The 25,491-nt window shown below is 41.8% G+C and overlaps 1 protein-coding gene across 1 annotated transcript in view; it reads left to right on the forward strand.

Moving 5' to 3' along the window:
• Brwd1 (bromodomain and WD repeat domain containing 1) overlaps nt 1-23,573 on the forward strand; it is an 84,128-nt gene extending 60,555 nt beyond the window's left edge. The window contains exons 30-41 of the mRNA XM_057766191.1: nt 452-607; nt 791-911; nt 3,096-3,221; nt 4,588-4,660; nt 4,874-4,915; nt 6,603-6,749; nt 8,595-8,747; nt 10,555-10,721; nt 11,941-12,167; nt 14,483-14,641; nt 14,897-15,733; nt 16,249-23,573. Of these exons, the coding sequence (XP_057622174.1) occupies nt 452-607; nt 791-911; nt 3,096-3,221; nt 4,588-4,660; nt 4,874-4,915; nt 6,603-6,749; nt 8,595-8,747; nt 10,555-10,721; nt 11,941-12,167; nt 14,483-14,641; nt 14,897-15,733; nt 16,249-17,390 (3,350 nt within the window). The 3' untranslated portion in view covers nt 17,391-23,573. The remainder of the gene's footprint in view (nt 1-451; nt 608-790; nt 912-3,095; nt 3,222-4,587; nt 4,661-4,873; nt 4,916-6,602; nt 6,750-8,594; nt 8,748-10,554; nt 10,722-11,940; nt 12,168-14,482; nt 14,642-14,896; nt 15,734-16,248) is intronic.
• Nucleotides 23,574-25,491: the final 1,918 nt, after the last annotated feature.

The raw sequence follows: 25,491 nt of genomic DNA on the forward strand, positions 1-25,491 counted from the left end.
TTTATTACGTATACAGTGTTCTGCCTCCATGTATGTCCGCATTCCAGACAAGAGCACCAGATCTCACTGTTTATGGTTGCCAGCCACCATGTGATTGCTGGGAATTGAACTCAGGACCTTTGGAAGAGCAGCCAGTGCTGGTAAATGCTGAGCCATCTCTCCAGCCCCAGTGGTGCCTGGAACTTTACATTTGGAAGGAATAGACTGAGGCCCTGAAGATGATCTCTGTTTAGTCTTTATCCGGGTCATAGTGCTTACACCTCAATTCAAGCAGTTTTGTGATCTCTGTAAACAAGTTAGAGCGCTGAAGGTTGAGTTCTTCTTTTGTCCATAGAAGTTCTTTAGTTAGTGATCTTTTCCAGGTAGCTTGTGTATATAGTATGGATTGCATGTCAGAGGTTGATCCCCTGTACCTCTTCTCTAATTTTCATTTAAATGGAATTCATCATAGTTGACCCACCAGAAGAATTGGGAGCAAGTATCTCTGTCACTTCAGATGAGCTAGAGAAATTGCTTTATAAACCACAAGATGGTGAATGGGGCCGGAAGTCAAGAGATGAGGAGTGTGAGCGCATCATCAGTGGTATAGACCAGCTCCTAAACCTCGGTGAGTCACTGGCTGAGCCTCACATTTGTCTATGGTTCTCTTCACACAATATCATATGAAATGGGGTTCTCTCTTAGGAATGATAGTTTTTTTTTTGTTTTTTTTTTTTTTGTTTTTTAAGCTAATTATCAACTATAGGTAATGAACTTACTGTTTAAAAGCTTAGAATTCTGTCTTTTACAGATATAGCAGCAGCTTTTGCAGGCCCGGTGGATCTATGTACATACCCAAAGTACTGCACAGTGGTGGCCTATCCAACTGATCTTTACACAATTCGAATGAGACTTGTTAATCGATTTTATAGGTTAGTAGAGCACCCCTTTCAAAATATCATAAAGAGCTCTTAGGACATAGTAAACAGCATGAATGAGAGGTACAGCTTTCAGGTGGTTACTATGTGAGTTTTCAGTGCTGGTGAACATAATTTCCTGTTGTTGCTTGTTATGTCTTTGGGTGAATGACAAATGTTGGGTAGTCAGGCATCAGATGATATACCAAGATTCATTCATGTGTGCATGTGTTAGAAATCTGATCCTGTTTTTTTTTTCCAGCCTGTCAAATTCTAAATGCATGAGTTACTAGAACTTTAAATTTTTTAAGCATCATTTTTATCTGTCTGTGTGTATATGCATGTATGTATGTCCTTGTGCATACGGATTTCTTTGGAGTCCAGAAGAGTTCCATCTCCTGGAGCTGTATTTAAAGGTGGTTGTTTCCGGATGTTGAGTGCAAGAGCAGCCAGTGCTATTAACTGTTGAACCACTCTGTAGTTCAGTCACAGCTTCATTCATAACCATGAACAATAGAATTCATTTAGATACATATTGCTTTGTGATACAAAGCCTACTTTGAAATGAAAGGACTAGAGAAATGGTTCAGTGTTTAAGAGCACTGAGTTCACTTCCCAACAGCCACATGGTGGCTCACAGCCACCTGTAATGAAGTCTGATGCCCTCTCCTGGTCTGCAGGTGTACATGCAGACAGAGCACGGAAATGTAAATGGAGCCTGCGCTCTCGTTTCTGGCCACCCAGCCCTGAATAATCACATAAAAACTATATTACTTGCAACACTGTTTGGTCATTGGCTCAGGTGTATTCCTAGCTAGCTCTTACATCTAAAATTAACCCATTTCTATATTTTCTATTTTACCACGGGCTCGTGGTCACCCTTACATCTTGCTTTTTGGGCGGCTGTAAGGTGTCTCCTGACTCCGCCTCACTTCTCTCTGCATTTAGTTTAGTTTTCCCGCCTGGCTCTATTCTGCCCTGCTGTGGGCCAAAGCAGCTTCTTTATTAACCAGTGGTAATAAAACATGGGAATCCCACATCACTGGAATAAAAGGAAAGTAATACAAGATCTGTAAGAGTGCTTATCTTGAGGTAACCCCAATTGGATTGCGTTGAATTTTGCCCCCTTTTCACGGAGTTAAATATTAACACTGCTACATTTAAAAGTAGTACATTTCATGAGTTAGTAATCTACTTGTTTGTCTGAGCAAAGCTTATTTCTCAGAGATAGCAACTTTTTGTTGTTGATTTTAAAAATCATTGTTAATTTTAAAATTACTTCTTTGTAATTTTTTTTAAAAGATTTATTTATTTATTATGTATACAGTATTCTCAGCGCTCTGCCTGCAGGCCAGAAGGGCACCAAATCTCATTACAGATCTGAGCCACCATGTGGTTGCTGGGAATTGAACTCAGGACCTTTGGAAGAGCAGGCGGTGCTCTTAACTACTGAGCCATCTCTCCAGCCCATTGTTTTTACAGTAATTGATACTATTGAAATTTTTATGATCCTGTTGATGGAAATACTGTTGAACATAATTATTATTCCACAATTATAGTGGAATTATAACTAGTCATGTGTTTAAGCTAGAAACCAATTTGTAATGAAACTGACTCAGAGTTGGTGTTGAACACATTTTCCTCAGTCTGCGTGTGTGAGTTAAAGGCACCCTAGCTGTGCTCACTTCCTTTTCACATGGTTGCTGCCGAACCTAATCCACAAGCAAGCTATTGTACCTATGGAGCCACTTCCCAGCGCTGTTTGTTGAGTTTTTTTTTTTTTTTTTGGTTTTTCGAGACAGGGTTTCTCTGTGGTTTTGGAGCCTGTCCTGGAACTAGCTCTTGTAGACCAGGCTGGTCTCGAACTCACAGAGATCCGCCTGCCTCTGCCTCCCTGTTTGTTGAGTTTTGACAGCTTCGAAAGGTACTAATAGGCATGGTGGAAAGGAAAGGATGGTGTGTGTGTGTGCGTGCGTGTGTGCATGCGCGCGCGGTGTGAGATAAAGTGATTGAGGTGGTTTATTTAAATTAGATCTTGTAATTTGTTGTCTATTGTAACTATAATGACTGAGTTGAGAGCGTGAGGTTATTTAGTGTGACCTTTCACTAGTGCTGTCTGAAGATAGGTCTCATTTACTAGACTAACTTTGCTAGGTTTTGGTTATTTTTCTTTTAAGTAATGGTACTTTTCTTTTCGAGGCGGTTATCTGCATTGATTTGGGAAGTCCGATATATAGAGCATAATGCAAGGACATTTAATGAACCGGAAAGTGTAATTGCAAGGTCAGCTAAAAAAATAACCGACCAGCTTCTGAAATTTATTAAGTAAGTGATCTCATGTGTGGTGGGAAAGTGATTTTTTTCGATATACTGTGTTTTTATGGCGTCCCATGCTTATTGCCTGAATTCTTCCCATCTGAGGTTTTACTTGAGGGAACATTTTCTTGCATACTTTCAATAAAGGAATGTGACCAATTCAGTTTTAGTTTTTAATACTTCATTAAGTGTATGGGTATTTTGCCAGTTTATATGTATGTACACTTGTTCTTCTGCAAGAGCAGTCTGTGCTTTAAACTGAGGTTCATCTCTTCAGCAAATGTGAAGTGTTTTATACTGCTGTATGGCTAATATCCAGTTAGTTACTTGTGAACATAGCTGTGGTATAAAGTGTTAGGTAATTAACCCTGTCCAGTCGTGTCAGTTTCCAATGTTTTAGTAGTTTGTACGCCAATGCCCTTGTGTTTCAGAGTCAAATCTAGACTCGCTGGTGCATTTCAGTGTTGGTTTGCTTTGTTGTTTTAATCGTCTTCTAAGTTTTCTTGACTCTTTATTTTTCTGAAATGTTGGTCACTTAATTTTGTAGACTGTAGGTTTTCCAGGCATCTTTTAATGACTAGGTTAAATTTCATTTTGATTGTACTCTGTGAAAGTAGACTTGTATAAGTAGTCTGTCCATTTACTTATTTTGCAAATTTATTTGAAATTCTATGAATACTGACATGGGAATTGAGACCTGAGTTGTTTTAGAGATGTCATATTTTTGTGTGTGGACAGATAACCCAACTTCAGTCTTCTCATGAGAGAATAAATTTCCTTCCCATGTGTCTTGTCTTTACAAATTCTTTCAAAGACTCCTTAAGTCTAAGGCTGTACCAACCCTGCACATGTCCGGTCTTGTGTGAAAACACAAGGAAGTTGCATGAGCAGACAGCAGTGCCACAGTTGGCAGTCTGAGGTGTTGATGCTGGCCTCCAGGGTCGTTTTCTCTGCCTCCAGAGGCAGCGTGCCCGTGTTGTCATTTCTTTTGGGCTTCCTTTCAGCATTCATTCCTTTGTTTATTCACTGACATTTAGATGGTTGGTTTGGTCCTTTCTCTTCTGTCTTAAATCTCCTTTTCTCACGGTTACTGTGCTAATACCTAGGAGAAATCATGCTGTGTTCATCCTGAAAAGGCCACTGAGAGTACCATTATTTCTGTGTTACCAACTTGATTTTGAACGCTTAAATTATCATTATTCTAAATTAGAATATTGAAGTTTATCTTTTCCATAGAGGACTGGTTACAGTCGTGTGTCATGTTTAAAGTTGGGTGTGTCTAGCCTGGGGAGCTGTCTGCATTTTCACATGCAGTGAGTGCTTGTGAGGAGGAACTATCCTTCGTGTGACTAATTGTGAAAATTTTAACTTTTAGGAATCAAGATTGTACAAATATATCAGAACTGTCTAACACATCGGAAAATGATGACCAGAATGCCGATGAATTGGTATGACGTTTTCACTTTATAATGCGTTGATTTCAAAGCGAGACTAGAAAATGTAGGTCATCTAGTACCAGCTTTTGTGGTATGTTCCAGTTAGCTATGGCAGTAGGGTGCTTGACGAGAATGTTCATGGTTAAGTGATGTCTCTGGTACACTTTTGCTCAGATGATGATTTCTGGTGAGAACTCCATAGTAAGGTGCTCTGGTTTATCCTAGGACGATAGTGATCTCCCTAAAACATCTTCTGGAAGGAGAAGGGTAAGTCCTCTGCATGGCTAACTGGTTTGTGTGTTCTGTGTTCAAAACCAAATATCATCTGGATTACAGCTTCTGCCTTAAAGTTATATGAGGATACTGCATATTTTATGAGATGACTTAGTTTGGTTTATAAAGAAAGGGGAAAAATCACTAAATCCAGGAATGTCTAGTTGTTGCTGGAACTGAATTCTCAGATGGAGTAAGATATGGACTCCCACGAGAAAGGAGGTAGGGCACCTGTGTCTGCGGGCTTTGCAGGACACTGGCCTGACTTTGTCCGTTCATTTTCTTGGGAATCCAAGGATTTGATGTGATGACTGTAAGGTAGAGCAGCAGTTGTAGCTGTAGTGGGTGAATACAGCTTGGAGGGTAAGGTATCTCTGATGGTTGCATTTTAATGTGGATTGAATGCTTGACTAAGAAAGAGTATTCTTCATATGATTGTGAAGTCCAGGTACAGATAGTGTTGTTTTCTTAGAATAGAGAGGAAAAAATGCTAAGCTCTTTTAAGGGGAAAAGTAGGTTAGCTAGGATTTGGAAAGATCTGTTCAAAAAAAAAGAAAATCAAGTATCATCTGGGTGTGGTGGCACACACCTTTTAATCTCAGCACTCAGGTGGCAGAGGCAGGTAGATCTGAGTTTGAGGACAACTTGGTCTACACAGTGCGTTCCAGGACAGCCAGGACTACAGTTAGTAAGGTCCTATTTTTTTTTTTTTTAAATCAACTAGCTAAAGAAATCGAATACTCATTTTTTTTGTGTAATGATTGTCCTAATTAACATTGAAGAGCTAGACATGCGTTGTCTTGTTTATTTTCATGTTGCTTCATTTCCAACTGGAGTGCCAAGTGTTTTCCTATGTCCGTTTCTTTGCTGTATCTGCTGTTGCAAATGACATACTTTATTCCACAAGCCAGATATTGTTATGTGCATGGAGAAGTTTGATGTGACTCTTATTAAAATTACGGTCTTTCTCTCTGTCTCTTTCACGCACTCATACACACACAAACACACACACACACAACCTACTCCTGTGCTTTCTGTTTGAGTTCATTCAAACCAGACAATAGCTTTTGTGTCTTTTTTGTGGTCACATTGGTTTCTACAAGGCATCTCTTCCCATGTGACAGCTAGGCTCTGTGACAGTTTTGGTTGAGGAGCCTTCCTTCCTTCCTTCCTTCCTTCCTTCCTTCCTTCCTTCCTTCCTTCCTTCCTTCCTTCCTTCCTTCCTTCCTTCCTTTCTTCCTTTCTTGTTTTTTTGTTTGCTTTTGTTTTGTTTGTTTTTCAAGACAGGGTTCCTTTGTAGCTTTGGAGCCTGTCCTGGAACTAGCTCTTGTAGACCAGGCTGGCCTCAAACTCGCTGCATCTGTCTCCTGAGTGCTGGGATTAAAGGGGTATGCAAACACCGCCTGGCTCTCATTAATATTTTCTTAAAGTATGTTTGATTGTCTTAATTTTTTCCTTTTAGAAAAGTGTGTTTATAACATTATGAAAGATGATTGGATGTTTGTAGCACTCAGCTTTGTCCAGCTAGATAACAAGTTGGAAACAGCCACAACTTCTAATACAATACAGAAAGTAGAAGAGCCCACGTAATTTTTTTAAGCTGGTATCTTACACCATACTGTGAAAGTGCTCTCTCCACATTTCCCACCCAGGCTAAAATAACCTGCAGATATGTTTTCAGGTCCACAACTGGAGAAAGAGGAGCAGCAGAGCCACCAGCTGTGTTGAGAGCGACTGGAGGAGGCAGTGCAAAGCCCTGCTTATCTTGATCTTCCAGTGCGAGGACTCTGAGCCTTTCAGACAGCCTGTGGACCTGGTCGAATACCCAGTGAGTTTCCTTGTTGAGAAGAGAGTGGGGCCACAGATTTATATTAAACTCAAGAATAAAAGGACGGGCTTTATTCATGTTGGTATGTTCTCTTTCTACACTAGGTTAGTTCTGTACATGGTAACTCACTTAAGAACTTAGACATAGCTTCACAGAATACTGAAATGGGGGGTCTGTATGTCGGCTTTGCTGTCTGTAAGCACAACATTAATTTACTGGAGCTAGAGAGGTGGCTCATAGGTTAGAGGTCTTGGCTGCCCTTACAGAAGTTTCTGACACTCACCTAGCAGCTCACAGCCACCTCTAACTCCAGTCCCATGGGATCCAGTGCCCTCCACAGGCAGCAGACGTGCACATGGTCCATATTCCTACATACGGGCATACTCACTCATTTGACACAGTAAAGAAGACTGAGATAATGAACAGGACAGGTGGACATTGATCAGAACCACGAACCTAAAACACCACCTGCTACAGCAAGCTTGGGATTACTGAGGACTGTAAAGCAGAAAATTAAAATACCCGTGTTTCATGGCCAGTATGAATTGTCATTTAATGATATGTGTGGTGCTGGAGAGATGTCTCAGCAGTTAAGAGTGCTTGCAGAGGACTAGAGTCTAGTTTCCCATACCATGTCAGGCAGTTCATAAATAACCTGTCCTTCCAAAGGGGTCTGAACCGCTCTTGTGGCCTCTCTGCACTGCACTCACATCCTAACATAAAGTAAGATAAAGTAATCCGGGCAGTGGTGTGGCACACCCTTAATCTCAGCACTCAGGAGGCAAAGGCAGATGGATTTCTGTGAGCTCAGGGCCAGCCTGGTCTACAGAGAGAGTTCTTGGACAGCCAGGAAACAGAAACCATGCCTTGAAAAACCAACCAGAGATAAAGTAAAATCTTTAATATTTGGTAGTTCCTACCATACTGTTGACTGAGTTTTCTATCCTGCCCTGTTACCGCAATCGTTAAGTCCCAAAGAAGTCACACAGAGGTCTACATTAGTTATAAACTGATTGGCCCATTAGCTCAGGCTTCTTATTAACTCTTTTTTTTTTTTTTTTTTTTTGGTTTTTCAAGACAGGGTTTTCTCTGTGGTTTTGGAGCCTGTCCTGGAACTAGCTCTGTAGACCAGGCTGGTCTCGAACTCAGAGATCCGCCTGCCTCTGCCTCCCAAGTGCTGGGATTAAAGGCGTGCGCCACCACCGCCCGGCCTTATTAACTCTTATAACTTATATTAGCCCATTACACGTGGCTCGGTACCTTATTCAGCGAGGCAGTCACATCTTGCTCTGTGGATGGGTCAGGAATGTGGAAATGTGGAAAGAGCTTCCTTCCCTCTTCCCAGAATTCTCATTGTTCCACCTCTCCTTCCTGTCTGGTTGTCCTGCCTATACTTCCTACCTGGCTACTGGCCAATCAACATTTATTTAAAATATAATTGACAGGATACAGACCATTGTCCCACACCACCCTACCTTTCTTTTTATCTTAATGAATATACCTTAAAGTACTAATCCTGAGATATTTCACTTTTCCCCTTTCTATCATTTTGAACATTTTAGTGTAGAAGTTTCCTTTTAAAAAGTTTGTGTGTATGGGTATTTTATGTGTTCTATTTGCATGTATATTAGTGTGCCTTGTTTGTACTGCCCAGGGAAGCCAGAGAGGTGTCGAATCCTCTAGGAATGGAGTTACAGGTGGTTGTGTGTCACCTTATGGGTGCTGGGAGCTCAGGTCCTCTGAAAGAGCAGCCAGTGCACTTAATTGCTGAGCCATCTCCTACCCCTTAAGTGCTTACATTTTGAGGGCATGAAATTCATCTGTGAATTGTCATTTTTAAAACAGGATTACCGAGATATTATAGACACTCCAATGGATTTTGGAACGGTAAGGGAAACTCTAGAAGCTGGGAATTATGATAGCCCTGTGGAATTCTGCAAAGATATCCGATTGATATTTAGCAATGCAAAGGCCTATACACCCAACAAAAGATCAAAGGTAATTTTTTTTATTTCTTTTCTTTGTTTTTTGAGACAGGGTTTCTCTGTAGCTTTGGAGCCTGTCCTGGAACTCCCTTTGTAGACCAGGCTGGCCTCGAACTCACAGAGATCCACCTGCCTCTGCCTCCCAAGTGCTGGGATTAAAGGCGTGTGCTGCCACCACCGCCCGGCTTCTTGCTTTATTTTAACAGTGTTCATGATGTGTACTTTTCTACTTGTTAGTAGTAGTTAGAGTATGTACAATAACTGGGTAAACACAAGACCTCCATGTTGGACAAGTTGTTGCCAAAGCTCTCATAAGAACAGTTTTTAATCTTAAAAGGTCCTCTCGTGAGTATGAAGTTAGATGTGAATATAGATAGATTGCTGGTTAGGATAGTGGTGGAGTTTATTAGTTTATGAATTAGACACAGTAAGAGATAACTTGTATCTATCAGTAGCACATTTATAGTGATATAATAGAAGCTACATGAATATAGTTTTAATTGCCGTGAGCCGGATAATGTATACAGTTTGGATTCATTTCCCAAATCGGTTGCCGCAGAATGGCATGAAACTATATCATGCTATTCAGAAGGGTGTGAATTTCAGAATTTTAAGTGTAGCTTATTTGTGAAAGTTTCTCTTAATATAATTGGATCATGGCTAAGTAAGACCCAGGAGCTGCTCACTTTAAAATCAAACAAAAAACAAAAACCATTTTTGAGACAATGCTTGAGGAGTGGCTCGCCAGGAGGGGGTGCTGTTGGCTGTCAACTCCAGCAGCCTGAATTTGATTTTCAGAGCCCACATTATGGAAGGAGTGAATTAACTCCTACAGGTTGTCTTCTGATTTTTTTTCTGTCCAAACATAAATTAAAAAAATGTAAAATAGGATAAGAAAAATTTTGAGACAAGAGTCTTTGACTGGCTTGTAACTTGCCAAGTAATAGTCTTGACCTGCTAGCTAACTAGCCTCAGGGATTCATGCCTATCTCCCTGGGATCACAAGACTGTTCTTCTATATCTGCTCCCTCCCTCCCTCCTTTTAAATATGGATTATGGGGCTTGAACTCAGGTCCTTATGCTTTCAAAGGACATACTTTATTGGCTGAGCCATTTCTCAGCCTGATAGTAAACTTTTGAGTATTAGACCTGTGCACTCATTTCTGGATTTAATGTGGGTGTGTGCAGGCTTTCTCCATAAATCACATAGCTTAGACCAGTTTGATGTTATTTTAATGATTTGATAATTATTGAATTTGTTGGGCTTGGGATTTAACCCAGTTGTAGAGTGCTTACCTAGCATGTGTTAGAACCTGGTTCTGTCTCCATGCGCATGAGCTGGGTAGTGGCACACACAAGAGTGATGGAGGAGCAGGAATATGCCTGCGTTGTAAGTGACTGGGTGTCTTCTTTGTGTGGGGTGAAAGACGTTCTGTATCATATATAGATTTAGGTGGTATTCCAGTCAAGTTTCAAAATGATTGCTGTAAAAATGCTTTTGTTTCTTTGATCCAAACACACACCAAATAGCAGTATTAGAAGTAACTTCGAAATTTGTTAAGGAGAAATGTGCACTTTGTAACTGGTTGGGACCAATGTTAAAGTCCTGAGGATATCCACTGAGTTGTCTCGGGTTGTGGAGTGTAGACTTGTCTCTTTACCACTAGTCTGAAGTCAGCTTTCAGTGTATGTGGATGTCTCCATATCCCGCAGATGCTGGTGATGTGTGGTAGGTGGGAAGGAAGAAGGTGTTCCTCCACCTACAGTGACCTGGGACAGAGTTACTTTGTAATTCTGGTTTTGTTTTTGTGTTTGTATAGATTTATAGTATGACCTTGAGATTGTCTGCTTTGTTTGAAGAAAAAATGAAGAAAATCTCCTTTGATTTTAAAATTGGTCAAAAATTTAAGGAGAAACTTCGGCGAAGCCAAAGATTTAAGCAACGGCGAGGTTGTAATGGTGCCATTCGGGCTGACAGAAGTGTAAGGTGAGTGGGCATGGCATTGCACGTGATTGGTTTTTAATTTAAGATGTTTTACTGTGCTAAAAGTTATCTTTTGAGTACTGATCTACACTCTCATCTATTATTTAGGCTTCTTTAACTTTAGCATCAAGAAACCTTTTACTACTTGGCTCGCGTAGTTCAGTGTCCAGTTATAAGAGTGTAGGTTTGCGTTATCCTGGTGTCGTCTTTTTCCTCTCTCCAGCCTGAAGATTTCTTTAGAATGTTTTGTAAAACAGGCAGATGAACCTGCAGTGGTCTCTATCTTTGCGTTCTTGCTGGTGTTTTAATTCTACCTTCATTTTGAAGGTAAATTTTAAAAATACGTTTTGGGGAAGGAAAACAGTTTGAGGCAGCCTGGTCTACAGAGTGAGTGCCGGGACTGGCTCCAAAGCTACATAAAGAAAACCCTGTCTTGAAAAACAAGAAAAACCAACAAAAATTGGTTTGGAAATTTTATTTATTTTTATTTTATTTTATGTATATGGCTATTTGTCTGCATGTAAGTGTGTATATCACATATGTGTCCTGAGACGGGGGTTATGGAGGTTTGGGAGCTACCATGTGTTGGTGCTGAGAATTGAATCTGGGTCCTCTGGAAGAGAGAGTGGCTGCTGATCCCTCTCTCTAGCCCAGAAAAATAATTTGGATGCATAGTGAATTCTTGTCACTTCGCCTACCGTATTAGCTGCTGGTATCCTGCTGAGCTTCTTCCCCTGTTGCATACATTATTTTCCTTTTGCTGCTTCCAAGGTTTCTTCCTTTCTTTAACCCACCACAGGAGTAGCTTTGTATTACTTGGGTGTTTATCCATTTCTGTGGGTATGAAGTGTAATTTGTCAAATTTGAAAAGTTTTTATTCATTGTTTCTTTAAATATTTTTCCCTGCTTTTTTCCCCTCTTTCTTTGGACTACCAAAATTTCTATGTGACTAATATCCAGATTTGTAACTTAACAGAATGCATACTTAGGTGTAAATAGTCTGTTTAATTGGATCATCTGATCATTATCCAAAGTTGAATAAAAAACCTGTAAAATTTAGAGTAAGGAAATACTTATTAATCCATCTTTAATAACCATTAATAGTGAATATTTTATTTATGTGAATATTTGTAGGCTGAAAAGCAATATACTTTTATTTGGGTATTCTCTGGTGATTTATGTTTTATTAATAATTGTTTCTCTTGTCCATACTTTTTACCAGAAATATCAAACAGAAGCAGATGAAATCTCAGACAAAAGTAATTCCACAGTTGATGTGTCCTTCCTCCCAGTCTACCTCAAGTAGGGCACCTGTGTCCTCAGCCCGCAAGACAAGCACTGGTGCCTCTTCAGGCTTCACCTCTGGGGACTCTTCAGACTCAGCGGGGCCACCAGGGAGAACGAGAAGACATAGATCTGAAGTGCTAAGGAACGGCTCTGAGGTGTCGGGTGAGGAGTTGAACATCGTAGTGTGCAGTGCTGTTACTGCTGTGGGTTAGAACAGCACAGTGTACAGCCTTGGCACCAGGATGAAACTGTCTTAGTTACTGTCCTAGTTAGGGTCTATTGCTGTGAAGAGACCCCGTGACCATGGCAACTCTTCTAAAGGAAGACATTTAATTGTGGTGGCAGCTTACCATCAGAGGTTTAGTTCATTGTCATGACAGTGAAGCAAGGCAGTGTGAGACAGACATGGTGCTAGAGAAGGAGCTGAGAGTTCTTGTATTTGACTGACAGGCAATGGGAAGTGACTTGAGCATACATCAGACCCCAAAGCCTGCAGGACACATGTCCTCCAGCAAGGCCACACCCACACCTATACCAACAAGGCCACAGTTCCTAATAGTTCATTCCCTATGGGGGCCATCTTCCTTCAGGCCACCAGAATATAGACACGGTTACAGAATGAAGTCTCCAAGGATGTAAGAACAGGAAACTGGGATACCCTATCTGTCTTGGGATTTCTTTTGCTGTGGTAATACAGCCAGTTTGATGGAGGTGTTTTCTCAGGTGAGGTTCCTTCTTCCCAAATGATTCTAGCATATGTTTAGCCAGCATAGCTGACTCCGTGCCAACTTGACACACAAACACATCACCATTCAGCTAGATCTTTTTTTCTCATTTGTCCCTAAGATGGCAGGTTAAATTAATGCCACAGGGCCGGGCGGTGGTGGCGCACGCCTTTAATCCCAGCACTCGGGAGGCAGAGGCAGGCGGATCTCTGTGAGTTCGAGACCAGCCTGGTCTACAAGAGCTAGTTCCAGGACAGGCTCCAAAACCACAGAGAAACCCTGTCTCAAAAAACCAAAAAAAAAAAAAAAAAAAATTAATGTCACAGTGTAAAACAACCCAACTTTTTGAAAGTCCCAACAGTTTTCAAAAATTCTGAAGTTCAGTCTTTTTAAAAAACATCCAAAGTCTCATTCAAAGTTCAAAGTCCTTCTAGAATTCCAAACTCTCTTAACTGTGGGATCCTTTAAAATCAAAAATAAGTTACATACCTTCATATTCAGACCAAAGCAAACCCAAAATTTCCAATGTAAAAGTTTAGTCCTGTATGCCTGGGAGGCACTCATTGTCTGCAGCATGCACAGCTCATCTTCCTAGGTCAGATCAGCTCCGTTTCACAGCTTCTGCTGCTTTTGGTGACCTTCCCCTGGCATCTTTAAAATGCTGCGATCTACACTGCAGCTGTAGCCTCCCCGAGCTCTCTTTAGGGGCTCCTGTCACTGCCACTTGGTACCAAGCCTCAACTCCTCTCCATGGCTTTTTCAATCCCGGGACTTAGCTACGATTGAGGTGCACCTTCACCTCTGGCCTCTCATAGTGCCAAGCTTCAGCTGCTCTCAGTGACTCTTCATATCTTCAAAACAGGCGTGTTAGCCTGTTTTCTTGTAGCTCCTAGGACCATGAGCCCAGGGGTTGTACCACCCACAGCCATCTGGCCTCCCACATCAATCATCAATTAAGAAAATTCCATACAGTCTTGCACACAGGTCAGTCTGGTGGGAGCAGTTTTTCAATTGAAAGCTGCTCTTCCCAAATGATCCTTGTGTCAGGTTGACAAGCTTGCACACTGCCTCGTGCTCGTTTGACTGTGAGGTTCATGTGTTAGAACTATCGGGAGCTGCTGGAGATCTGAAACTCCTCCTTTTGAGGTCAAAGGGTCCAGAATGATTGTATCTTCTAGCATAGAAACGTCTTGATGTCACAGAAGGCATAATAATTATGGGGCTAATTAAGTTTGAAATGGAAATTCGCTCTTTTTATTTTTGTTTTTCGAGACAGGGTTTCTCTGTAACTTTGGGAAGTTTGGTTTTAAATTGTTTTCTAAATCTTGCCCAGTGTGTGGTGGTCAGTCTTTGAAAATACAGGCATAACTTAATGTGGAACACTGAAGTGGACTTGTTTTTAAGTACCTCTTTTGGGTCACTTTCTTCATTATTTGCAAACATTCAAAGCATTTTTAGAATCTTTAATTTTTTTGTTTTAAATTTCAGCTTATTTTCTCTGTATTTATTCATATGCCTGGTGCCCACTAAGGCCAGAAGAGGGCATCCAATCCCCTGGAACTAGAGCTAGAGGCACTTGTGAGCAACTGTCATGGGTGCTGCGGGCTGAACTTGAGTCTTCTGCAGGAGCAGCAAGTGCTCTTATCTGTGCAACCCCAAGATTCCGGTTTTAGTATAAGTTACATTGTGAAATATTTGAGTTATGAAACAAATACTTGTTGTGGAGACCTTATTATTTTTGTTTTGTTTTAGAAAGTGAAATGGAAGATTTCATAGCTACCTCTTCATCTTCACCTAGTTCTGAGGAAAGCAAAGAGAGCCCCAGAGCTGCAGAGAGCTCCCTGCGCAGTGGCTTCTTGAGAAGCAACAATCTCAGGGTGACGAGAACACGAGCCGCTCAGAGAAAAGCTGGTCAGTAACTAATCAGTGTTGATTGGCGTAACTGAACTCATCTAGATGTGTTTAATTTTAATTTGGAAAGGAAAGTAAGTCATCAACATGATTCAGTCAATCTTGTAGAAACATTTGAAAACTTAGTGTTTCTAGTGTCACCTTAGGAAACCAAGACACGGCATTAGGAAAGCGGCCAGCGTGACCTATGTGTCTGTGTAGTATGACTGTCCAGAATAAGGAAACAGTTCCCTAACCCCATCACTTTATTTTCAGGTTCTGTTTCTTTAGAAAATGGATGTGGCAGAAAAGCCACTCGGAAGAGAGCCTACCTAAGTGATTCTGATAACAACTCCACGGAGACAGATGAAGACCTGAAGGGCAAGGCTGGAAAGCCCCGGAAAATCCTCCGGAAGTGTGCTGCTGTTGCTGCCAACAAGATAAAGTTAATGAGTGATGCGGAAGAAGACTCGAGCTCTGAGAGCCTCTGCTCTGGCCGTAAGCTGCCACATCGCAATGCCTCGGCTGCAGCTAGGAGAAAGTTACTACACAATTCTGATGATCTTAAGTCAGAGACGGAAGAACTGAAAGACCAGAGCCAAGCACGGCTGCTGTCTGGTCCTCACTCTGCCCAGGACAGTGTCAGTGACTCAGACAGTGACTTGACAGTGGCCCGGAAGAACTGGCACGCGAACGGCTGCACATCCCACACTCCAGCAACAGGCAAAACAAAGTTCCTTCCAATAGAGTCTTCTGAGGAGGACTCCAGATGTCACGAGTCAGATGATGGGCTCAGCAGCACTGCTGCCCCTTCAACATCTGGGCAGAAACTTGGGACAGAGAACATCTCTGAGGAAGTTGACTCTGAACCTGGAAGCAGTAAATTATGCAAGAATTTATTTAAGAAGGCCACTGTCTTGAGCGATTCAGAAGATTGTGAAGAACAAGGACGAGAGAGCAAGAGACTTTGCACGGTGGAAGGAGACCCAGTCCCTGAGGCCTTGAAGAGTGAAGCTGTTTCTGTGCCGCAAGGTCTCTCGGGTCCTGGGTCTGAGACTGAAGTGGATTCTGATGTTGGCACAGCGAAAGATAAATTGCACAGCGTTATGAATGGTAATTCTAGATACTCACCCTTTCACTAATTTATCCCTTCCTCCTCTTTCTATTGGGTAAAAGACTGTTTCCCCTCTTCTAGATTTCTTTTTATTAGCTGTTTTTTCTGATTGTGTGCTGGTTCTTTGTTCACCTTTCTGTTGTCACGCTATGCACAATCACTGTTAGTCACTGAACATTTAGTCTTGGCTTTAACTATTCTGTTAAAGATTTTACTTTGAATATTGGCATTGTATTAGAGACAGGAACGTGGTAGTGACTGCTTGAGAAAGAGAAGCATGGGATTGGTTCAGTGTTAGTAATGATGGCAGCTGGTGCAACAGTCTTGTTGACCCTCTTCACGTTGTCCTCTGCTGGGCTCTGCTGCACTCAGGCAGTGTCAGGAGTTGGGACCATCTAACGTAACCTGACTGTTAGTAAGAATTCAGCATTTAAATTGTCTTATGTTAAGCGTTTGATTACTTTAGAAATAGTTACTCATATCAAAGATTAAAAAAATACTTTTTCATTTTTAGATTCTCTGTCTCAAGAGAATGGACAAAGCAGGAAAATTTCCCAGAAAAGGGTCTGTTCCAGTGACTCGGAAAGCAATCTCCAGGTTATGAAGAAGTCACCCAGGATTACTCGAAGTGCTAGTGTGGCTGCTGATAAAACCAAGCTCACAAGTGATGCAGAAAATGTCACCTTAGAAAGGGTGTGTACTCGAGGCAGAAGGAGAAGGAAAAAGCCCATCCGATTGGCTTGTACCCCAGCAAAGAAGATACTGAGTGGTGGTGAGACACATGCACACTGTGAAGTGCCAGAGGCACAACGTGCCTGTGGTAGCAACCTCCCCAAGTCTGAATCCCAAGGTAGTAGAAAAAATGCCAGTGAGTCTGTAAATGCAGACTTGGATTCTGAAGGGGCTTCCAGTTTTGAGCATACAGAAAGCATACAGGACAGGCGTATGGACACTGTGGACATAAGAATGCCTCCTAAAACTCGAAGCTCTTCTGCTGGACCTTCTCAGGAAGACCCCAAAAGCCACACCCCAGATAGTGAGATTAGCTTGCCTTCTGAGTCAGTTTTGGCCCAAAAAGCTACCACAGAGAATAACTTTGAAGAAGACCTGAATTATGGGTTACGGAGGTGGAATGGCAGAAGGCTCAGGACATATGGAAAAGCCCCTTTCGATAGGACAGCACAAGTGACTCACAGTCTGCAGGCGTCGGCAGAGGTTGGAGGGAAGAGGAGACTGCGTTCTGAGCTAGACAGTGTGGACACGCCTGGACAGATGGAGACTTCAGCGTGTGTACCTGGCACCAGCCCTAAGTCATCAGATTTGGGGTCAGCGACTGAATCTGATGCCGAGTGTACTGATAACACAAAAACCCCGAGGAAGGAGAAAAGGAAAGGAAAAGCAAAAGTGGTTAGAAAAGGTAAAACCCCTCCCTCTAACCCGTCTAAGACTTCACGACATCAAAGACAGAGTAAATGTCCCCGGTTGAGTGTGGATGACAACGACTGGGAGGATTTGGACTATGCAAAAGCTAAAAGAGTTGTTCGGCGCTCAAAAATAAAAACGAGAAATCAGGGTAGGAGAACGGTGAGATACCATGATGGGGAAGATGACAGAAGCATAGAAAACGCATTGGAGCTCAGTGACTGCACCTTGTGACCGTGAGAGCCAGCGTGCTCACAGCGACTGGAATGTATTGTGAAAGCTGGCTTACAATTCAGGGAATATATTTATATTTTTCTATGAGAAGTTTGTGAATGTGACTAAATCATGACTGTTATTTTTATTTGCACTTGCTGGTTTTTGAAGCAGCATTCAGCACAGGTGCCAAAATATGCTTCATTTTGGGGGCAGATCTACTTTGACAGTATTGAATACAGACAGCAAGAGTTCAAGACATGTTAAACACTAGACAACTTGGTTACCCAAACCAGTGAGCATTACTTTGTAACAGCAGTGTCACGCAGTTATTTTCTGAATTTGTCCAGAAGTGGTAGTTTCTAAACCCCTGCCATGTAGTTAAAGTAGGAGAAAAATCCTCGTGACCTATGTTTACAGAATCTTGATAAATATTATGTGCATACTGACATTATAATCATGGTGAGTGTAACCATGATTAGTAGGCAAGGCACCTCCCCCCCCCTTTTTTTTTTACTTTTTTTTTTTACTATTTTTTTTTTTTTAAATCATTTTCCCTGGAGACTTGAGTAGGGTACATTTACCCACATCTGGTCATCTTTATTAACATGGCTTCCACTTTTTCCCAAATGCTTGTTGGGTCTTACTCTTATCTTTTTAAGGAAAACCTGATGACTTTAATGTTTATAAACTTGAATTTATAAAGTGTTGGTAAATGATTTTACATGTTTGGAGTGCATAATTTAAAGGTCTAGGTTGAGAGAATAGTTAGAATATTTTCTTTTAGATTGTTCACTGACAAATTGTTCCTTGTTTTTTTTTTTTTTGTTCAAGATTTACTTTCCATTAGGATTTACCAAATTCTTGCTCTTCCATAATCTTACTCTGAAGTAGAGAAGTTTGTGTGCCTTAGATTTAGGGAAAGTGTTCTTTAATAAGAGGGCAGGGCTAATGGTATTTCAGTTCTGTGTAGATTTTCCTCTGTCAGAACTGTAGAGTTCAGAGTACAATTGTGAATCCTACCTATGTCCTTCTCCATCCTTGAACTTACTGCTGCCACGTGCATCGTCAGCATCCTTTGCTGGGACCTCTAATGTAAGAAAGTCATGTTTGAGGCACAGTGATTTTGAAATTATTTGAAGTGAACATCACATCACCCTGAATACTAGAGTACACTTATTTTTGAGCCAGGTTCATTTCTTTGTTGAGTTGATTATTTTTGGTCTACTGTAGGTAGCTCTTCCCTGTAGGTTTCCCTTGAGTTTCCGTGCGTGATAGGGATATGTGGTTTACACACCTTCGAGTGATTTTTGACCATAGTTGTGTTTGCTTTCATACGTAAACTGCCCCCTTTTCCTCCTCTTTTCCTGAGGTGGCAGGCAGATCAGGAAAAGCATCTGATGTTCTTTGGTGTCACAATTCCGTTTGGCAGGTAGCACTCCTCTGTTCCCATGCAGGAGTTTCCAGTGGTGGTTGGTAGGTGCTGTTTCTCAGGGTAGTGATCTCCCCAACCACACATGGGAGGTTAGATGCTTACCATAGAGTAGATGGAAGGTCCAGTCGTCTTTGGCTATTGACCAGAAATACGTTTGATTCCTGTTACGTCCCTCAGGATTTTAGCTCCATGTTTACCATTATCTGCAAAAAGGCACCAAAAATCCATAAATAAATATGAAGTGCACTCATGAGTGAGTTTGGGTTTCATGTGCAGAATGGTTCTCAGTCTTAGACTAAGTTTTAACTGATAATTAATTAGTCTGCAGTCCTTTCTAAAACTCCCCCTCCCCCTTTCTTTTTGGTCCAGTTGTGTAGAAGCAGTATTTTGGGTTCATCAGAGAACAGAAGTGACTCTGGTGACCTTGGGTGGGATTGACAGTGACTCTCAACTTGTGAAGTCAAGATGAGGGGTTTGGAGGAAGTATTTTTGTGGGGTTTTTCATTTTTTCTTTTTGGTTATGGTGCTATTTCTAACATGAAATTTGAATATGTGACACACTCCTAAGTACCATTAAGGATTAAGGATGATTAATAAATAATAGTTAAAATGTTTACATTGAGCACTAGGTGTTTAAATGCGCAGGGATTTAATGCACAGATGTACTTTAATGTTGAGGATCAGTTGGTCTTTTTGGGAGCGTTACAAGGTGAATGTGAACTGGTCCAGAGACAAGTGCTCCAGCTTCTGCTGCCCTTGAAGTATTAGTGGTGTATATGGAAAAGTAGACTTCTCCCCACTCGAGTTTTGTATGTCCAAAGTCTATGATTTTATTCATTTATGATTTTTTGAAGTATTTAGGTTTGATTTTTACTTCTTTTGAAATTTTAATATTTCCAAGCATATTAAGATTTAAAAGGATTCCCCTCAATATCTATTTTCAAAAGGTGTCCTGACAATGTGTGGTAATTTATGAATAAAGAAAATGTGTCCCATTATCAGGTAATCCTAGGGTGGTCATTGTTTTTATTTTTTTAAAATGGAAAACTTCTGATCAAATAATGCCTGAGGTTAGTGTGACCCTGGGAACTATGGTACAGCAGCTGTGGCTAGCTCTAAGGGGTCACACACAAAGGCTTCTTCTGTGTAATGAGGCTGCACCTAAGGGGAAGTTGGATTTGAATACAACATGTTTTTAAAAAGCACTTCACACCCTGGGAGAGCAGTGCAGAAAGGTTATACACAGGTCCAGCCATACCACCAGAAGAGCACGCTGCCCAGACAGTAAGGTGTGTCGCTAAACCTTTGCCCCCCTTGATGCCTTAGGGTAGTGATGGGCTCACACTACGCTCCCAGTTTCTGTGGTAGTTTCCTCTAAATCACTGTACTGTATGGAAAAAAAAATTGAATTGGGTCTTAGTCTCTTCTACAGGTTGAAGTTGATTGTGTCAACTGAAAAAAAGACTTATGAGGTTTGTGAATCAATAGAATGCAAAACATTAAAGAAACGTGATTGTTTTTTGTTTTCCTCTTCAGTCCATTGTATTGATTATGCTAGCAACGTTCAGTCTCAAGATGGTCTTCTCCTTTAATGGTTGAAGTAACCAGCTCCATTCTTTCATCAGCATTAAGCCAATGTGTTTCAGATACCTTACAGTTTTAACCAAATCCTTGAGTTTTTCTCATAGTCCCTCTAGTGTGCAGGAGTGTGCAGGAGCCTTGCAAAGCCTGCCATCTGCTGACCCTCACCTTTGGCTGTGGAGAGCAGGAAGTAGTAAAGAAGCAGAAGACACCAGTCGGCACGGGATCCTGTTAAATCTGGCCTCCCAGTGCTTTGTAACACGTGGTCCAACCCAAATTTGTTAATTCAGGGGATGAAGCGGTGTGTGCTCTAATTCGGTTAGTGATTATGAGTCCTCCCTGTTGTTTCTGTTGTCATTCCTGGAGAATTAGTGCTGGAGGCTGTGTTGTCTTTTCTTATATTTTAACATTCTAGAGTTATTTTTAAGTGTCCCTGAGGATACCTGGGAATTTTCAAAATTAAAGAGTTGGGGTCTTTTTGTTCGCTTTAAACAATTTCTGTATTATCTGCAAAGCTTGTGTCTAGTATACTACCACATTGCTAGGAAAATTACCTCCTTAATCAGTGTCTTCTTGTGAATTTTTTGGTCAGAGTCCCAGCATCTTGATTCCTGTCATCCGTGTGTAAATAGTGTGGCAAGACTTGATAGACTCCACTGAATTCTAATGTGTGCTTGCTACACTACTTGTGTTAAAGACAAGTGTATTATTAAGGCCTTCACTTTTTATATTTTAAATTTTCATTTTTTTTTTAGATGTATGTGTTTTGCCCTGCCCACAGAGACCAGAAAAGAGTGGGTATCAGATCCCCGGGGACTAGAGTTACTACAGAGGGCTGTGAGCGACCCCGTGTGTTCTGGGAATTGTGATCCCGGGGACTAGAGTTACTACAGAGGGTTGTGAATGACCCCATATGTTCTGGGAATCATTTCTAGTGGCTCCTGAGTGCTCAGCTTTTTTTCCAGGCCTTTATTTTCTGAGACATGGTTGTTTCAAGAGAATGTGTGGTGTTGACCAGCCCGGAACACAGACATCCATGTGCCTTTGTCTTTCCACAGGGCTGGGATCAAGTTTATCATAGCGTCCGAATTGGCCCAGAAGTGGCAACATTAACCATCCTGATTTTAGCAGGATCAGTTGCAGACTGCCCTACCTCCATCCCCTAGTAGTTTGGACTTCTGTTTTCATCAGTGTTGGAAAAGTTGAAAGTATTTTTAATTTCTAAGTATAAATCGTGTAATTCTAAGTATAATTTCTAAGTATAAAATTGGATTTTGTGTTATGCTTCATCTGCAGTACTCCTACAGTCGTCATGTGGGCTTGTTATGTGGTTGAAGTTCCAATGGCATATCTTTAAATTTTCTCCCACATATTAAAAACAACAACAAAACAGTTCATGGGATGCACCTCGGGCCTTGGTCACGGTAGACTGAGATTAAACATTTTCACAAACTAAAGTCACTGGAAATGTGACTGCTACACTAGGAGCAAGCTAAAGGTCTTTCAGCACTCAGGGCGCTTCCCTGGCCTCTGTCAGTGGTCCACCCCTGCAGAACCCTGACCTCTGTCAGTGGCCCCACCCCTGCAGAACCCTGACCTCTGTCAGTGGCCCCACCCCTGCAGAACCCTGACCTCTGTCAGTGGTCCCACCCCTGCAGACAGAGCAATGGCCTGCAGTGCTGCTAGTGAGCAAGGGACCCGAAGTGACTTGTGCTTTTCACGAGTGTCAGTCCTTTATCTCTGACACTTGATCCTCCAGACCCGTAGTTTGTAATGCTGAGAAGTTTCTGAAAGAACAGCCACCAACTTTTCATCTTGATGATACCAGTTTTCAAAGGAGGCACAGCCCTGTAATAATGAACTAACTTAGAAAAGCCAAGTTGGTCACTGGATGACCACTGGACTGCTGAATGAGCTCAGTTGTTTCAGGCCGCCTCTCGTCCTGCAGCAGAAGATACCACTGCACCATTGCCGCCTTCCCGCAGAACAGGAAGTGGAACCTAATCACAGGATGGACACTTTATATAGAGATATTTCATCTAGAGGGATGGCAGTTTTCAGGATGTTTCTGGAAGGGTGGAAGGAAGTGCAGACAGTCTGCAACTGTTGTGGGTTCTGGTTAAAGTTTACGACTAACTGTAGGGTGCTGACTGGATTCAGTGTTCACACACAGCCACCAGTAATACCAGGAACATACCATTTTAGGTTGGATATATTGTCAGATTTGATTTAAATACTTGAACTAAGAGATGCTGGCCAGATGAACATTTTCGAATGCTTCCACAGTAATGACTTTTACTTTGAATTTAGGAAGAGAAGTCAGAATATTTCTCCACACCTAGCATTGTGGAGACTGGGAGTAACGTTTACGCCAGAACAGCTCTGTCCCTGTCCATTGCTTCTCACCACAGACCATTGTAGAACACAGGTCTTTGGGTCAGCAGTCATAAGGGGAGGCACTACAAATGTGAGCTTAAACTGCTGACAGAGATGGAGGAGGAAGTAATGTCTCATGGTACTCTGAGGTGGTCCTGAATGTTAGTGCGGCAGACCACCAGGGACAGACAGAGGCATTGATCCATTGGTACCGACGCACTGTGGATCAGGTGGCAGCCTAACACGTGCAGCTGGTAATCGCACATAATTTTGTATTTTTTTAAATTTTTTGTTGTATTTGTATCTATAATGTGTGGGTGTGTATGTGCCATGATGTGTTAGGGTCAGGATGACTTTTGTGTGTGTACATTGTGTGTGTGTGTGTGTACATGCCACTCTGGAGGTCAGGAAGGCTCCGTGTTGTGTGTACAGTGTGTGTGTGTGGGAACACATGTCCTGCTGTGTGGAGGTCAGAGGGTAGTTTGCTGAGCAGGTTCACTCTCCCACTGGTGCATGGGCTGCACAGATGGAGCTTAGATCTAACGCCAGGGTTGTGCAGCAAGCGCCTTTCCCCATGAAGTTTCAGACACTTGCTACTCACCTGCGTGCCCAGCGATAGTTGAAGAGTTCCCACGCAGCCATTTGCCTTCCTCGTGTTGCCTTCTGTGGACTTGCCGTTTGCTCACCTTTAAACTTGGGACTTCATTTTCTGGACTTTACCCTACTTAGGGCATAAGTATTTGAAGTGCAAATCTACTTTAAAAGGTGTTTTTAAATGCTTTTCTGCAGAATACTAGCTTTTCCCTTTTTGGATTGGAAATAAAAATTAAAACATCTTTAAGAGTTTGTACTTTCTGTTCACAAACTGCGTAGGCTCTTCCATCACACCGTAGAAGAACTAAATGCTCCAACTAGGTCATTTTCTGATGAAGAGATTTTTAGTAGTGATGGGGTTTTATCTAACACATGCCTGGGAGTGAAGCAGCTGTCTTATTCTCTTAGTGTGCAGACGGGTGTAGTTAGTTGACTGATACTAGTAAAATTCTCAAGAGGGTGCATGTCCCCTTAATTTGGCTATATTGCACTTTCATAGCATATCTATGTCCTAGCAATTGCCCAGCATGGATTTGGTGTTCACTTTGGATTTGGTATTGATTGTGAGACACCCGCTTATAATTTTTCAATTTCTAAGAAAGTCCTCCTCTGCTAAAAATTTCAAGGCACTTCCTTTCCACAGAGTCTGATTGAAGCATGCTTCTGGAGTTGTATGGGACCTAGTGAAGGCAACTGCAGTTACATGAGGAAGTAGCGCTGAGGGAAGTGTCCCTCTCCTATTGGATGAGTTTGTGGGTGTTGGAGAAAGCAAAGCTTTGAGGTCTGTCTCGTAGACAGAATAAGGCTTCTACTTCTCATTCCCAGTACATGGATGCCTCCTATCGCGCGTGCACGAGACAGAGACAGAGAGAGTTGTACCATGTGCATGTAGTGCCTGTGGAGGCCAGAAAATGGTTGGTGATGTGGGCAAACATTCAGGCCAAGCCGGCTTGATAGCAGTACGTGACCAAAAGGCTATCGTTTTCTGGGTCTTGCCAAGTTCTCTAGATGCCTGCCTGCCTTTTCTACAGTCTGCCACTCTGTTGTCATATTCCTGCCAGGCTGTGCTGTCCCTTTAGATTTATTTGACTTGTCATGACTGCAAGAGTAGTAGTTATGAGACCCAATCCCTAGCTGATAACAGACACCCCAAAGTGCCACAGCACTAGAGCTTTTACAAAAAGACTTGACTTACCTGCTTGGCCAACAGCTCTGTGAAAGGATCTGCCTCTTTAGTGGACTTTCTGCCTCGCTCAGGTGCTGATAAACCCCCTCGCAATATTTAGCTCATCAAAATGCACTTTCTCAAAAGAATCCTTCCCTGACTCCACAGAGCAGGTGCTAGTTGGTGCTTGTCAGCTGTTAAGAGAGCCATGCACACATGGTTGGAAGGATTCCTTTGTATCTGTCATAAACTGATTCAAAAGTATGAGCTTCAGTCTGCCCAACTTTTTCTATTATCGGAAAGAAATTAGGGAGTAAGGCCAGGCTGAACTTCAGAGTCAAGTGCAGTTGTTTTTGTTACCAGCTTAGCAACTTAAATACTCGAATAAAGGAAACCCTAGTCTTGGAAGTGCACGTTGAGCCCTTGAAGTCAGATATCAGGACATTGGTTCTCTCCTAGGGTGGGGAGTTATGTCAGAGGTATTAATATTTAAAAAATGGTTTGAAGGAGGGTTAGAAACGAAGCCCGGAAATTGAAACACATGCTTTACTCTTTAAATCTAGACGTTTGGGAATGGTGCTAGGTGAGCAGCTTTGTGCAGAATTGAAAGCATGGCCGAGAAGCCCCCACTTCTCTACGGCTTACAATCATGTTTCAGATTTCTGTGATCTTCGTGATGTGATCGAGAAACTGAATATCTCACTGGCGAAATAATAGCTTAAGAAAATACAATGAGCCGTGCGCCGTTACCCGTTTACTTTTTATTCAGTAGTTCACTTCTGCGCTAACCCTGGAGTCTTCGAATCTTCAGACACCAGAGAGGGAATCGTTTGTGAGCTATAGCTATACATAAAGTTATATGTTAAAATTGACACGCTATTTTTTTTTTTTGCAGTAACTTTGAGTATTGTTTTTCTACACTGTGAGAGGTTTTAAGCAACTTCCTGAGAATTTTGATTGTTTTAAAAAGG

The sequence above is a fragment of the Chionomys nivalis genome, chromosome 3 (genome assembly GCF_950005125.1).
Source record: "Chionomys nivalis chromosome 3, mChiNiv1.1, whole genome shotgun sequence".
Lineage (NCBI taxonomy): Eukaryota > Metazoa > Chordata > Mammalia > Rodentia > Cricetidae > Chionomys > Chionomys nivalis.